Source organism: Elephantulus edwardii, unplaced genomic scaffold (assembly GCF_000299155.1).
Source record: "Elephantulus edwardii isolate Elephantulus edwardi_28Jun2011 unplaced genomic scaffold, EleEdw1.0 scaffold00096, whole genome shotgun sequence".
NCBI classification, from domain to species: domain Eukaryota; kingdom Metazoa; phylum Chordata; class Mammalia; order Macroscelidea; family Macroscelididae; genus Elephantulus; species Elephantulus edwardii.
Genome location: NW_006399846.1, coordinates 2,809,551 through 2,823,730, shown reverse-complemented (window position 1 = coordinate 2,823,730; position 14,180 = coordinate 2,809,551). Strand labels below are relative to the sequence as shown.

General features: G+C 40.6%; 1 protein-coding gene across 1 annotated transcript in view; it reads right to left on the bottom strand.

Moving 5' to 3' along the window:
* ANO2 (anoctamin 2) overlaps positions 1–14,180 on the bottom strand; it is a 504,048-nt gene that overhangs the window by 110,416 nt on the left and 379,452 nt on the right. Inside the window, exon 15 of the mRNA XM_006891290.1 lies at positions 4,482–4,556. Coding sequence (XP_006891352.1) covers positions 4,482–4,556 — 75 coding nt within the window. The remainder of the gene's footprint in view (positions 1–4,481; positions 4,557–14,180) is intronic.

The following is a 14,180-nucleotide window of genomic DNA, read 5'->3' as shown; positions in this document are numbered from 1 at the left end:
ATTTTTGTCTTCTTGATGTTGAGATGTAATCTGTGTTCAAGGCTATATGTAGTCTTTGTTCTTCTGCAGTAAGTGCTTCAAGTCCTCCTCACTTTTAGCAATCAAAAGTGTGCGAATTGCATAATGCAGGTCTTAATGAGTCTTCCACCAATCCTAATGCCACATTCTTCTTCATAGAGTCCAGCTTCTCTAAATATCTGCTTTGTATACAGAATGAATAGGTATGGAAAAAGGATACAAACCTGATGCACACCTTTCCTGATGTTTAACCATCCCTTGCTCTGTTTGGATAGCAGCTTCTTGGTATAGGTGTAGGTTTCACATGAGCACAATTATATATGCTGGAATTCCAATTCTTCTCAATGTTAGCCATAGTTTGTTACTATTCACAGTCAAATGCCTTTGCATAGTAAATAAAACACGAATAGGCATGCTTCTAGTATTCTCACCTTTCAGCCAGGATCCAGCTGACATTAGCAGTGATAATTAGGGGCACTCCCCTAAAGAACTGTGCGGCTAAACCAAAGGCATGTGATGTGGTTTTAATAGACCAATTGTCAAATGGGAAAAAGAAAAGCAATCTCCTCCCAAGTGATTACCTGTCTCTGAAAGTCTGCTGGAGGGTCAGCTATGAGTCAGTTCTGGCTTGACGGTACCTAACAACAATAATAACAATCTTTGTGTAGCTAGTATGAATTGCACTTGATCATGATGACTTATTTTTTAATTTGATGTTAGATTCCAGTGGTTAAGATTCCACTGATTCCATTTGGAATCTATGTTCATGAGGACATTTGTCTATAATTTTTGTTGTTAGTGATTTAATTGCCAGGTTTTGGTATCAGGGTTATGCCTACTTCCTAAAATCCATCCCCAAGTAACCCTTTTTATATTCTTAAGTATTTTGAGTAGTACTGATTTCAGCCCTTCTCTGACTGAATTTGGAAAAATTAAATGGTAAAGCCATCTGGACCAGAATGTTTTTGGAGGGGAGAGTTTTCATGACTTGTTCAATTTCTTTTATTTGTGATACGTCTGTTTAAATTTTCTACCTGTGATTGTGTTAGTTTAGATAGACAGGGGATGTCTAATAATTTATCCATTCCCTCCAGGTTTTCAAATTTTTTTGTTGTTAATAGTATAGTTTTTCATAGTACTTTTTAATTATCACTTATATTTCAGCTGGTTCTGTTGTGATGCTACATCTTATTTGAGTTATTTGCTCCTTCCTGTTCTATTTTGTTAAACTTACCAGGGGCTTGCTAATTGTATTAACCCTTTCAAAGAAAATGAACTTATAGTCTTGGTTATTTTTACTTATTTTTTCTCCTGTTTTGATGTCATTTCTTTCTGCTCTTTATTATTTCCTTTCTTCTGGAGACTGTAGGCTTTGCTTGTTGTCCCTTTTCTAATTCTTGAAGACGTGAAGGTAAAATATTGATTTTGGTACTGTTTCTCTGCCAGTTCAAATCCACCAGGAGCTCTGTCGGAGGAAGATGGGCAATCTCCTCTCATCCGATTTACAGACCCTGAAAACCTGTTGGAAGGCTGGTAGGAGTTGGTTCTAACTTGACAGCAATGAGTTTGAGCCTTATTTTTGGATATGTTTATTGCTATAGCCAATCTTACATTTGCATTGCACCAAGAAAACAAAGATTCTCACCACTGGGCCAATTGGCAGCATCAGAATGGATGGTGAAGAGATTGAGATAGTCAACAGTTTTAGTTTGCTTGGCTCTCTAGTCAATACTCTTGGTACTAGAACCCAGGAAATCAGGAGATGAATTGCATTGGGAAAGTCAGCTGTCAGGGACCTCTCAAGAGTACTGAGGAGCAACAACATCAAGCTGGAGCCTAAGGTGCACCTGATCCGGGCTATAGTCTTCACAATTATGTGCTGTGCTTTGGAGGGTTGGAAAGCGACTAGGGATGATAAAGAATTGATGCCTTTGATCTGTGGTGCTGGAGAAGAGTATTGAATATACCATGGTCTGATGGAAGAACAAACAGGTTTGTCCTGGAGAAGGTAAAGCCAGACTGCTCCTTGGAGTCAAGGAATATTTTGGGCATGTAGCAAGGACGGACTGGTCCTTGGAAAGGGACATCATGTTTGGGAAAGTGGAGGGACGGCACCGGAGAGGAAGACCCTCTATGAGATGGATCCATTCTGTGACTGGGGTGGAGGGAGTGAGTGTGTCAGAGATGGTGAGGTTGGCACAGGATTGAGCAGCATTTAGGGCTCTTGTACATAGGGGTCACTATGAGTCACAAGCGGCTCGAAAGCAACAAGAAGATATGCAAATGTATTACCTCATCATAAGTGGAGATAGAAACTCATTTTATGCATTTACTTAGGTATTGTTTGTACATTCCTAGAGAAAAGGGATTATTTTGTTTTCTTTTCTGTGGTAACCTCACTTACATGGAATATTTTCAAGCACAAATTTGGCACTCACTGAATATTTCTCGAATAAATTAGTTAATTCTTCCACTGGTTTTGAGGCAACAATAGACACATGTGGGAGGCACTGAAATGCTAAATCTAAATTAAATTGCGTATCATTCCAGTTTATAACACTGCCATTCACCATATATTCCAGATAAATTCCCCAAGCCTTCCATTTGTTAAACAATAACAAGAAAATAAATTTAGACTTCTAAGCTTTGGCAAGACACCCATCAATCCTACACATCATCTGCAAAATGAGAAGTTGAATTAGATGGTGTCTAAACTTGCTTCCGTTTTTAAATTTCTAAGTCTAAGACACAGTACTTTTACTTAGTGGTCATGATGACAATGATAATTACAACAATAACCTTAGACATCATCCAAAGTTACCTCTGGTAAGTTGCTGTTATTGGTTGCCATCAAGTTGATTGCAATTAATGGTGATCCTACGTGTTAAGAGTATTACTGTTTCATGGAGTTTTCTTGGTTATAATGCTTATGGAAGCAAATCATTAGGCTGCTCTTCTGTGGTACCACTGTGTGGGTCTGAACTACCAACTTTTCTGCTAACAATCTAGTGCAAACCATTTGCATTACCTAAAGAGCTCAGGTAGCATAGTGCATTAGAAGCTACACTGAGAACCAAAAGGTCAGCAATTCAAATCCACCAGCTGCCTGACAGGAGATGGACAGTCTCTTCCCGTAAAGTTTTATAGCCTCAGTAACTTGTGGAAGGTCATCATGAATCAGAGTGAGCTCAATGATAGTGAGTTTGAGGTACTTTCTCAAAGCAGCTCCGGTGGCACAAATGGCTAAGAGCTAGGTTGCCAGATGAAAGGCTGGTAGTTCAAACTCACCTAATGACTTCACAAGAGAAAGACTTGGAAATATGCTTCTGTTGAGACTACAGCCAAGCAAACTCTGTGGGCCAGTTCACCTGTCACATGGGGCCATTGGGAGTCAAATCTTACTCACTGGCACTTAACAACAACAATAGAAACTATGATGATTTCACCCTAACTTTTTTTTTAATTTAGTTTGTTTATTTTTCATTTCAATGAACATCTACAGAGATTTTGGAATTCCATTCATTCATTTTTGCACCCTTCTCCCTGCACAAACCCCTCCTCACCCTAACTTTTTAAATAAGCAACCACAATTAACCTATAGAGTTTTTTAGAAATGCCTACAAAGAACTCATGAAATATTATACAAAATGGGTAACTCTGGAGAACATTATGCTGAGTGAAATATCTCAGTCACAGAAGGACAAATACTGCATAATGCCACTTTTGTAAAATGATACTAACATCAGGGTTGGGGAAACTAAGAAAAGAGGGAATAAATAATGCACAGTGCATTGAAATAGATAAGGGAGAGAACTATTTAAAAGGAATATATGATTAGGTATTATTTTCATGGCAAGAGTCCAGAATAAGAGCTGCATAGTAAAGCGGATTCAGGGTCGCATATGTGTGTGTGTGTGTGTGTTGAATTGTATAACAAGGAAAGATTTTTTTTTTCTTTTCAAAGAGAAAAGCTAACTGGGGGGAAGTTTGGACAGGGAGGAAAATGTGCAACAATGAATGAAAGGAAATCCAAAATCTCTATAACTTTCATTAAAGTTTCAGTTAAAAAAATGAAGAAAAGCCTATTGCCTCTGTGTCTAAGTGTTCTGAGTTGTTTAAAGACACAACTTTTCCTCCTAAAATAGAACTTCCAATATTGAACACTAGGAGTCTTTCCAAAAAGGGTGAGAAATATCTTAGTGACTTTAATCCTGTGCTCTGATTTGCATATTTCCATTTCCTCATTTCCATTACTACTGTCTGTCTCAAACATGCAGTTCCCAAGAACACCTTCCTCTCATTCAATTGTTAATGCTCAGATACGAACCGCAGACACTTCCTTGGTACAAGTTGGAACTGGGCCTTTCAAAACAACTCCTAAATTCTAGAATTCTCAGGAAGAACAGCTGGAACAGGACCTATATGAACATAGTCCCAAGCAGGTAGGACCCCAGGGAAATTACCATGAACAAGATGGAGGCAAAGTTCATCAAGTAGCCTGGGAAACGATCTTTCCAGTCCAGCTTATCTTCATCATCCTGGAAAGAGACAAGAAAGTTGAAGATAATCAGAAGACACAACATACCAGATACTCTTTTTGCTTTCAATGTTGTATCAACTCATACTCAAATTCATTGACGCTGGGTTAATTCCACCCTACAGCAATCCTACATGGGTTTCTGAGGCTGTAAATCTTAGCAGGAGAAAATTGCCCATCTTTCTTTCTTGGAGCCACTGGTAGATTTGAACTACCACTGACTCATGACCTTCTGGTTCCTTCAACCTCAGAGTTCCTTCAACATTGCACACTTACAGCTTTTTTTGGGGGGTGTGTGTCTTTTTTTGTTGTTGTTGTGTTGGTCTTTATTGCTTAACTTTGTACAGCCACATTATCCTTTTAATTTTATGATTATTATATGAGCTGACAGAGTCTGGATAAGCTACACTAAAAAAAGGATAGGAATTGAAGTCACACATACTGAGTTGAAGTTCTAATTCAACCACTTCGCTCTGTAATCTACGGCATATAGTTTAACATTTCTGATGCTCTAGCTATGCTTCATGGAATGGGCACTTTAGTGACTTCTGCCCTAGTTACTGCACAGAATAGGTGGGATTTTGTTTTTCCATTTTATTTTAATGAGAAACGTGTGGGCATAATAAGCCAACAAACAAAAAATATAACCCAATCACAGGGAAAAATCCTATAATCTTTTAAACACACTTTCAACCACTGACTTTGGAGTCTAATAATTATACAAATTACCCATAATTTTTGTTATTAAAGAAACTGCGTATGATATTGTTTCCTGAAAAATTCCTATAATCTTCTCTTCTCATAAAAGCAGATAGTTTGAAGGACAGATTAAGCTGATGCCATTCACTCAGGGGAGAACTCTGTATTTACTCCTCACAGACCAGGTTCAGTTCATCCTCTAGGGCAACCACACACTGACCATAGATTGCCTTCGGCACATGCTGAGGGTTCTCATTTGATAATGTCAACAATATATGACAGTAAAATGTTCTGTGTTGCTTTTAGTCTAGGAACTTGACTTTCCTTAGTCTCAGTTCTGTAAAATTAGGATCTACACAGCTATCCTGCCTACCTCAAAAAGTTACTGTGAAGACCATCAGAAGCTGAGTTCGCAAAGGTAAGGTGAACAGCAGAGCATTCTATTTAAGTAATATATTTCTGTATTTCACAATGATCCTGATTGATGTTCAGCAAGTAGAATCTTCTAGAGCTTCTGCTTTATGTACCCTTCCCTCTTTATCCCTTGTATTTCAGAACACACCTGATTTGGCTCTAGCAACAGTGCCATCTAGCCCCTGAAAGCTTGTACTGTAATCTAGGGGATGGCTTGGCCTAAAAGACTTTCTGAGCAAACATATGTAGACCTGGATACTGGGCACAGTGGGAATTCAGAAGAAAGTCTTATCACTGTCGTTCCAGGGGAGTTCCCAGTTTAGGGAGATGTTACACACATGCCACAAGGCTAAGAAATTTCAAAGTCTTTTGTCTCCCCCTGAAACTCATGGGGAACTTAGGGAAAGGACTGATGTACTTTTCTCACTGCATGCTTAGAACATGGTAGAAGGTTGGGATGGCTTAATAAATGCTGATGGATTTGAGTTTTAAAACGAAAGTAATTCTACACTTTCAGTTACAGATACTATTAGCAAGTGACCTACTCCACTTTATAGTGACTTAGTGGCAGAATCTGATTTCTAGACTCCTAGTCCAGCAGACATTCCATCATGCAATGAGATCAAGATAAACTTTTAATTATAAGCATTTCAAATAGTCGGGAGCATGTAAACATACCTCTACTAGAACTGGAATTAAGATTCATGCCTATTCTTTTAAATTAGGCCAAATATGAAGAGGGAGTAATAGTTCTTTCCTTTTCCTTTAGTATTATTCTTAGTTTCTCTCACACTAGAGATATTTTCCTTGAAGATTCTGATGCGGTAAAGAGGAGATGAGCTGGTGGGCGACTCCAGATAGGGGGGTTTGACCTGTGAGGATTTGTAATGGCACATTTTTGGGGATTACTCTAATTACAGTTAAGGTGTCAAGGTTTCCTGGACCATTTCCCTGCTCTGCGGCTTGGAGATCAGAGATTTAACCTAAAATTCTCATAAATCCAGCGTGTTCTGAAATACTAGTGTTGAACAAAGGAGAGAAGATTGTAGTCATATGTTCAGCGCTATCAATTCATTCCCAATGGGACTGCTTGGCAAGGAATGGGCCAAGGAGAAGTGGAAATATCACATGCTTGGTTTGTGAGAAGAGAGTGGTACAAAATACCAGTCAATAAAAGGTGACACTGTGCTCAAGGTTGGGGTAGAACTGGACAATGCTAGAATGAGACAAAAAGGAAGTATGAGCAGAGGTGCAAGAAACAGCCCGAGATGAAATGAATCCTAGGAAATACATGCAACAGCATTATCAGTAGCCATGTAGTCAACTCCAGCTCATGGCAACCTCGTGTGTGCCAGAGGAGAACTGGGCTCCACAGATTTTTCAATGGCTGATGTTTGAGAACTAGATTTATTTCAGAATGTCTCTGGAAAGATTCAAACAGCCAGCCTTTTAGTTGTCAGTTGATTAGGCCAACATTGTATCACCGAAGGCCTCCATAATTGCACGGGATGACTCATCAACACCTGGAGGAGTCAGGAGTCAGACAACCGTGGACTGAAGTGTCCCACCAGGTCACTGTTTAGATTCAGCCAGCCAGAGAACAAGGAAGGCGGGGGTGGGAGTAAGATCTGTTCAGATCAATCTCTACCCTACAGTGCTGGCTCTGCATTGAGAAATGAAGTTCACTTCCGTCCACTCCAAAGCTGAGCTCCTTGGGTGGGCTGGAGTCCACGTCGGATGCTAGGAACGTGTTGAAGAGAAGATTCTGCCTCGCCCAGAAGGAGCTCCAAGGCCATCACAGAAACACGGGGAGCTCTCTCAGAGGTTAACCTGACAAGGAGATGGCCACTACAATTTGCATAAAAGGTAAGCATATTTTAAAATTAGTGAACTAGGTGTTCCCTCTAGGTACCGATTTTAAGGAAAAATACTCATTTTGATGTCAAATTGCAGTGCTTGTTGAAAAATCACCCTCCTCTAGTGTTTACATCAGTGAGTCCTTTTTTCTGGAAGCCGTAGCTCCCAACATACACACAGTCCTCATGCATCCAGACACTGTCCAAACACAGGAGACCAATGAAGAAAGCAAGATTACAGATTACCTTCCAAGTTTCCAAAGTTATAGTGAAGATGACAGTGAGTAATGTAGTTTCTACTTGTAATAATTTGGCTCTGATTTAAAAGAAGAAAAAAAAATAGAGGGCTCTGGTGGCCTAAAAGTCATAGGGAGTTGTACTGCTAATTTGAAGGTGGTACCTCTCTGCCAGTTTGAATCGATCACCTGCTCCTCAGGAGAAAGACAGCCTCCTCTCAACAATGGAGGGTCAACTAGGAGTCAGTTCCAACTAGGCAACAATGATAATTGAAGCCAATTAAAACTCTCTGCTCACTAGCACGTAAAAAATTAAAATATTATGGCAAAAGCCATTAATGTACTGTGGGTAAAAGTAACATAGCCAGAACATGGGACAGTAGAAAAGGAGGTAGATTTGGAAAAAAAGTATTTAACTCTTAGGTCTAATACTTATGGAGTGGATGATCTAGGGATTCCACCCCCCGACACACACCCCGCCCCCAGAACCTCAGCTTCCTTATCTATAAAATCATGATATTCTTTATATGTAAAATGTTGAAGGAGTTAAAGATTTCAGTTTACTTGCATCCACAATGTCTACAGAAGCAGAACTCAAGAAATCAACAATGTACTGCATTGGGTAATTCTGCTACAGAAGACATCTTTAAAAGCAAAGACGCCACTCTGAGCACTAAGGTAAGCCTGACCCAAGCCAAGGTATTTTCAGTCACCTCCTATGGATGAGGTGGTTCCTTGGAGAGGGACATGATGCTTGGCTTGGTGGAGGGTCAGCGAAAGAGAGAAAGACCCTCAACCAGGTGGATTGACACAGTGACTGCTGCAATGGGCTCTAGTGTGTGAGACACTTTAAGGATGGAGGGGTGGGGGCAGGGGGGGCAGGGTACAGATCTATTGTTCGTAGGGTCCCTATAGGTCGTACTCAACTCAACAGCACCTAACAACAACATATGAACGTAAAAGCTTGGCAATGAATAAAGAAGACCAAAGAAAAATTTATTTCTTTGAATTATATTGGTGAAGAAGAATATAAATATGCTATGAATTTCTAGAAGAACAATCAAATTTATCTTTGAGAAACAGCCAGAACATTCCTTAGAAGGGAGGATGGTGGAATTTTTGCCTAACATACTTGAAATATGTCATCAAGAGGGGTCAGTTCCAGAAGGACACAATGATGGTAGAACAGTGATCTTTACCACTGAGTCAGAACAACTCATAGCTGAACCTCCAATGGGATTTCAGAGATTGTAAATCACATGAGAGGAGACGGTCTACCTTTCTCCTTGAGCAGTTAGTGGATTCAAACCACCTGCCTTTGAGTTGGCAGTACAATTCCTTATCCATTGGGCCACCGCAGCTCCCTAGAGGGTGAGTGAAAAGAAGATCCTCAATGAGATGGACTGACTCACAGTGGCTGCAGCAGCTCGTGCAAGCCCAGCACCGATTGTGAGGAAGCACAGGACTGGACAGGTCTTTGTTCTGCTGTGCACGGGGTCACTGTAATGACTCGAAGGCATCTACCAACAGCAATGAGATGCAAAACAGTTACACCTATCGCACCAAAGTCCAGTTAGAACCAAACAAGCCAATCTATGGAGAACATGGAGAAGGTGAGGCCCACACAGAGGTGCTCAGAATCCTTAATGCCTTCTGCTCTTCAACAAAGATGACAACACTGTCCTAGCTGCCTGACAGAGGCATCATGTGGTCTGCATTAGCTGAGAGCATGTGACAGAGCTTTGTGAACTGTAAGGCATCATACAAGAGTAAGGTCTGACCAGCCTCATTAAAAAATTGATGAGTATGAAGCCCTTAACTAATGTCGCCATTGTTAAGACAATAACCCTATTGTTACCTATGATGTTTCTTTATCTCTGCTGTCTTATGCCAATGTGTCTGTTCTAAGTGTAGTTCAGACTTCTGAGTCAATAGCACGTGATACAAAGTGTTCTGGAAAAGTTTTTGGAAAACTGAAAACTAGAAAATGAGACCACTAAGAATACAAAAGATGAGAGTACTATTTAAAGATCCTGTATTAAAAAGTTAAAGAACTTAGAAAAATAGCCAGTCATTACCAAGTTGTACTGCTTTGTGTCTGTGTATTTTTTATTAAGGTTTAATTTTTATACATTAAAATGTACTCTTATATTGTATAGCTTTGTGAGTTTTTATAAATATACTCAATAGTGTAACCACCACTATAATCAAGATACAAGACTTACCACACTTATACACATACAGAGAGAGACACACACATAAACACAAACACACACACATATATGTATGTGTGTGTGTGTATATATATATATTCTATGCCCAGCTACTGACATAATGTTTTCCATCCCTTTGCTAGAAATGGTATCTAACAACAATAATTAGAATGCTAATACATTGAGCCTTAGTTCTTGCATTTTTTTTAACTTGGTTTCCATACAATCTGATATGCATTGCTTCACATTTTCTTTCATTCACATTTGCCATTGATCTATGTCCACCATTACTCCATCATTTCAGGTTCCCACTGGATCTTTCCCATTTCCTTCACCCCTCCCTATCAAATTCTGTGACTCTGTGATTTCTCCCACCTCTCAACGCCCTGCACTCTCCCCTCCCCCTCCCTTGGACCTTCATACACATTTTACTAGTTATCTTTCTATTTTTATAATAATGTTCATATCTTGATCTATTTTGAAGGCAATATCAAACAACGATGGGTTTGGATTCACAAAACCTGGACTCACTCCTGGCTTCTACGCTTCCTTATTGGTTGAGTGGCTTAACACATGTTGAATTCTGTGTCTTTATCTCTAATAGGACCAGTAAACCTTCCCTACTGAGACTCAGTGAGTAGATCCCTTAAGTACAAATACTTGGAGAAATTACAATGAAGCCTATCTCACAAGATTCTTGCCTTTGACAGGTTACAATCTTACCACTTCCCAAGTGCTTTATCTGTAGAAAATACTTGAGTTTTTCTTCTCTGCTAGGTTTCTATCTTATACCACCTCCAGCTTTTACAGGCTTTACTCTATAAAGTTATGTGTGGCTGCTATTCCTGCTTATATACAAGAAACACCTATTAAACATCAAATGTGTGCCTAGTGTGGTGCTAGAACCAGGTACAGGGCATACAGAGGGGAATAGCTCACACTTGTTGCCCCTGATAAACTCCCTATCTAGCAGAAGAAATTGAATTATATAAATGAAAACTGTGGCAAAATATATGATATAATCTATGTGAGTGTATGAGTATGTGTTGTATGCTGCTAATTAAAAGGTCAGGGATTCTAATCCATGAGCAGCTGTTCCAGGATAAAAAAAAAAAATCAAGTAGTCTCCTCCCAGATATATTGGTAGCCTCAGAAAATATGATGGAGTGTTATCATGAATCAAAATCAACTTGAAAGTCACAGTTGATTGTTACACGTGTGTGTGTGGGGGGGGTGTGTATTCACACGCATGTGTATTTATATACGAAAACCTTAAACTCATTATCTGTTGTGTTGGACTCGACTGATAGCTGACCCTCCAGCACATTTTCTGAGGCTGTAAACATGAAAGGAGATTGCCCATCATTCTACCACCGAGAAGCTGGTGGATTCGAGCTGCCAGAGAGGCGTTCCTACAGATTAGCAGTACAACTCCTTACAGGCTAAGCCGCCAGTGCTCCCCTGACCCTGCATCTCTCACCATCCCCTGACAAACAAAAACAGAACAACATATCTAGGAGGCAGATAATGGGTCATCGTAAGCCAGGCTTTCCAGCGTTTTCGTAGTTGACAGTTGCTGTAGAGTCACCTCCATGGTGACCCTGTGTATAACATAATAAAATGATGCCTCACTCTCATTATGTGTGTGTCTACTGTTGCAGCCATGGCACCGACTCACCTCAGTGAAGAACTCCCTCCTTCCTGTTGATTTTCTACTTCACCAAACATGAAAATCATATATGTGTATGTGTGTATGCCTGTGTTTGTGTGTGTGTGTGTTTATAATATATTGAAGTGTCCTTATAGAATAAATTATTCAGTCTCTTATTTTCCAGATGGGGTAACACCACACAGAACATGGGCTGAGAAGGATTGGTAGAGCTCGTATGGGGTTTTAATGGAAATCATTTGGTAAAGTAAAACCTATTAATCATGTGACAGATGGAGAGCTGATTCCAGACAAGGGTCTCATGGAAGTGTGCGGTTGGGATACTGACTTAAAAGGAACTTATGTGGAAGACTAAATAAAATCCTTCTTCCAAGTGAAATTTGATTTGAGAAGGGATTTTAAAGCAGTAGTTTGAACCTTCACTGTCCATTTCCTATACAGAAGTAACTGGTGGTTGCTGTGATGCTAAACACTATGACACTGATGTGTCAAATGTGATAATGGTTACCCGTGGCGGACAGTGTTTGGTGGAGATCCTCGATTAAAACAAGATTGGAAACAGGAGTGGCATCCACTTCTGAAACAGCTTGCCTCCAGAAACTCTATGAACTTGGAGAAACGATGAAAGGTATACAAATGTTCAAGTCTTTCATTCATAGGGTCGCTACGAGTCATCTACGATTCGATGGCACTTAACAACAACAACAAAGTTGATCCTAGTGTCGACTTCAAGTCCAAGCCCCCAAAGCTGACCATGCCCCACAATGGAGGTTCCCATGTGGGATGTTTCCATAGTGAATCATGTTCTATTGACACAGCTGACGGGGGGGACACAGGAATGTCAGGAAAATTGAGAGGGGGGATTAGTTGAGAATGAGTGGAACAGTGGGAAGAGAGTGGTAAGGAGAAAAAGTGTAGAAGGCTTTTCCACTAGAGGGTTTTTGGGCGATAACTCAGCAGAGTTAAGGAAATTCCAGGAGCTTCTGGGCTCTGGGAACAGGTGACTAACCACAGCTTGGTCTCCTGTGGCTGGAGGTCTCAGGGCTAATTAACTTTATGCATTTCCGTGAACTGGCTCACTCTGGTGTGTAAATACCTGGGTGTGCGAGATACCTTAGCACAATCTCCAATGGTATTAATAACTCAGATTAATTTAAAACTCAAGATTGTCCTTTGACTCCAGCTCACAGTGACCTGCACTGTGTTTCTGAGGCTGTAAATCTTCATGGGAGGAGAGGGCTTATCTTTCTTCTGTGAGCAGCTGGTGGACTTGAACCTTTGAGTCAGCAATCCCAGGGCTCCCTCACAGACCACAAGATAGTGTAAAAACACCGTTTATATGTACTGGAAAACCAAAGAACTTCCCTCAGTTTGCTTTATTGTGGTAGTCCAGAACCAAGCCTGCAGGATCTCTGAGTTATGCCTCTAGTTTTACTGCTTCATCCACTAAGGACTCTGGCCAAAACTAAGACACAATTGTGAACTTCCTTTGTACTCGTGACAAGGAAACTCGGGTTCACTCTGGATATCACCTTCTACCACACAGATCCAGGGACGCCTCTTCCTGCGCTCTGCTTTCTCTCAAACACAGCTGCACCAAGTTCCCTCTGCTAGGTGAGTCTACTCCCACTTTTTACAACACCTCACCAATAGCACTTACCTTGGGAGCAAAGATCCCCACCAATTTCCCCACCACTTTTCCCTCTTTAGTTAACTCTCCTAAATAATGTCTTCCTCCAGGCAGCCTTCAAGGCCTGAGCAGAAGAGTGAGACTAACATTTGTTCTCAAATCTTTCATGGGACTTTTGTCTCCCATGGCTTCTGTTACCATGACCTCAGCACCTCAGCCCCTTGAATGGTTTTGCTCCTCACAGTCCAATCATCTATAGTCTCTCCCAGGCTGAGCCTCCAGGTCCTGTCCACTCATGATTGACCCCTGACCCTTTCAGTGTCAGAAAAGGCCTTTTAGGGACAGTCTCAGTCTAGGTAGAGAATCTTGGAAAAAGAAGCCTGAGGCACTCACATGGCCCAGCACCTAATTCTACAGGCACGTCTGAAGCCCAAGACAGAATGCAGTATAATTTGTGGCTAAAATGGAAAACATTCTTTATTCCTCCCACTGCTTGGTTTTCCAAGTAGACACAGAAAAACAAACTCTGGCTCCCTTTTCTCCCCTCTTGAGGCCCAGCCCCCTTACTCTGCTTCTCTAGGCTCCCAGACAACTTACTGCTCCCTTGTTCTATTTCTCAGTTAATTACCTTGGCTTCAACAGGTTCTAGTACAAACTGAGCTGTCTTGATAACAGTTTTGTGTGCCTTGAGAAGAAAAAAATATCTCAAGACAGCCTTTCTTATTCTCTCCACGAGGTCACTCTTCTACAGAGGTAAAATGAGCTTTAGAAGCTCATGAACTTGCAAAGGGTAAACCTTTCTAGGTCTCCTACTCTACAAAAGAAGGAGTCTAGGCTAAGAACATTGCACACACCTTCAGTACTGTGCACATATATATCACCTGTACATAATTCTGCTTGACTCACCA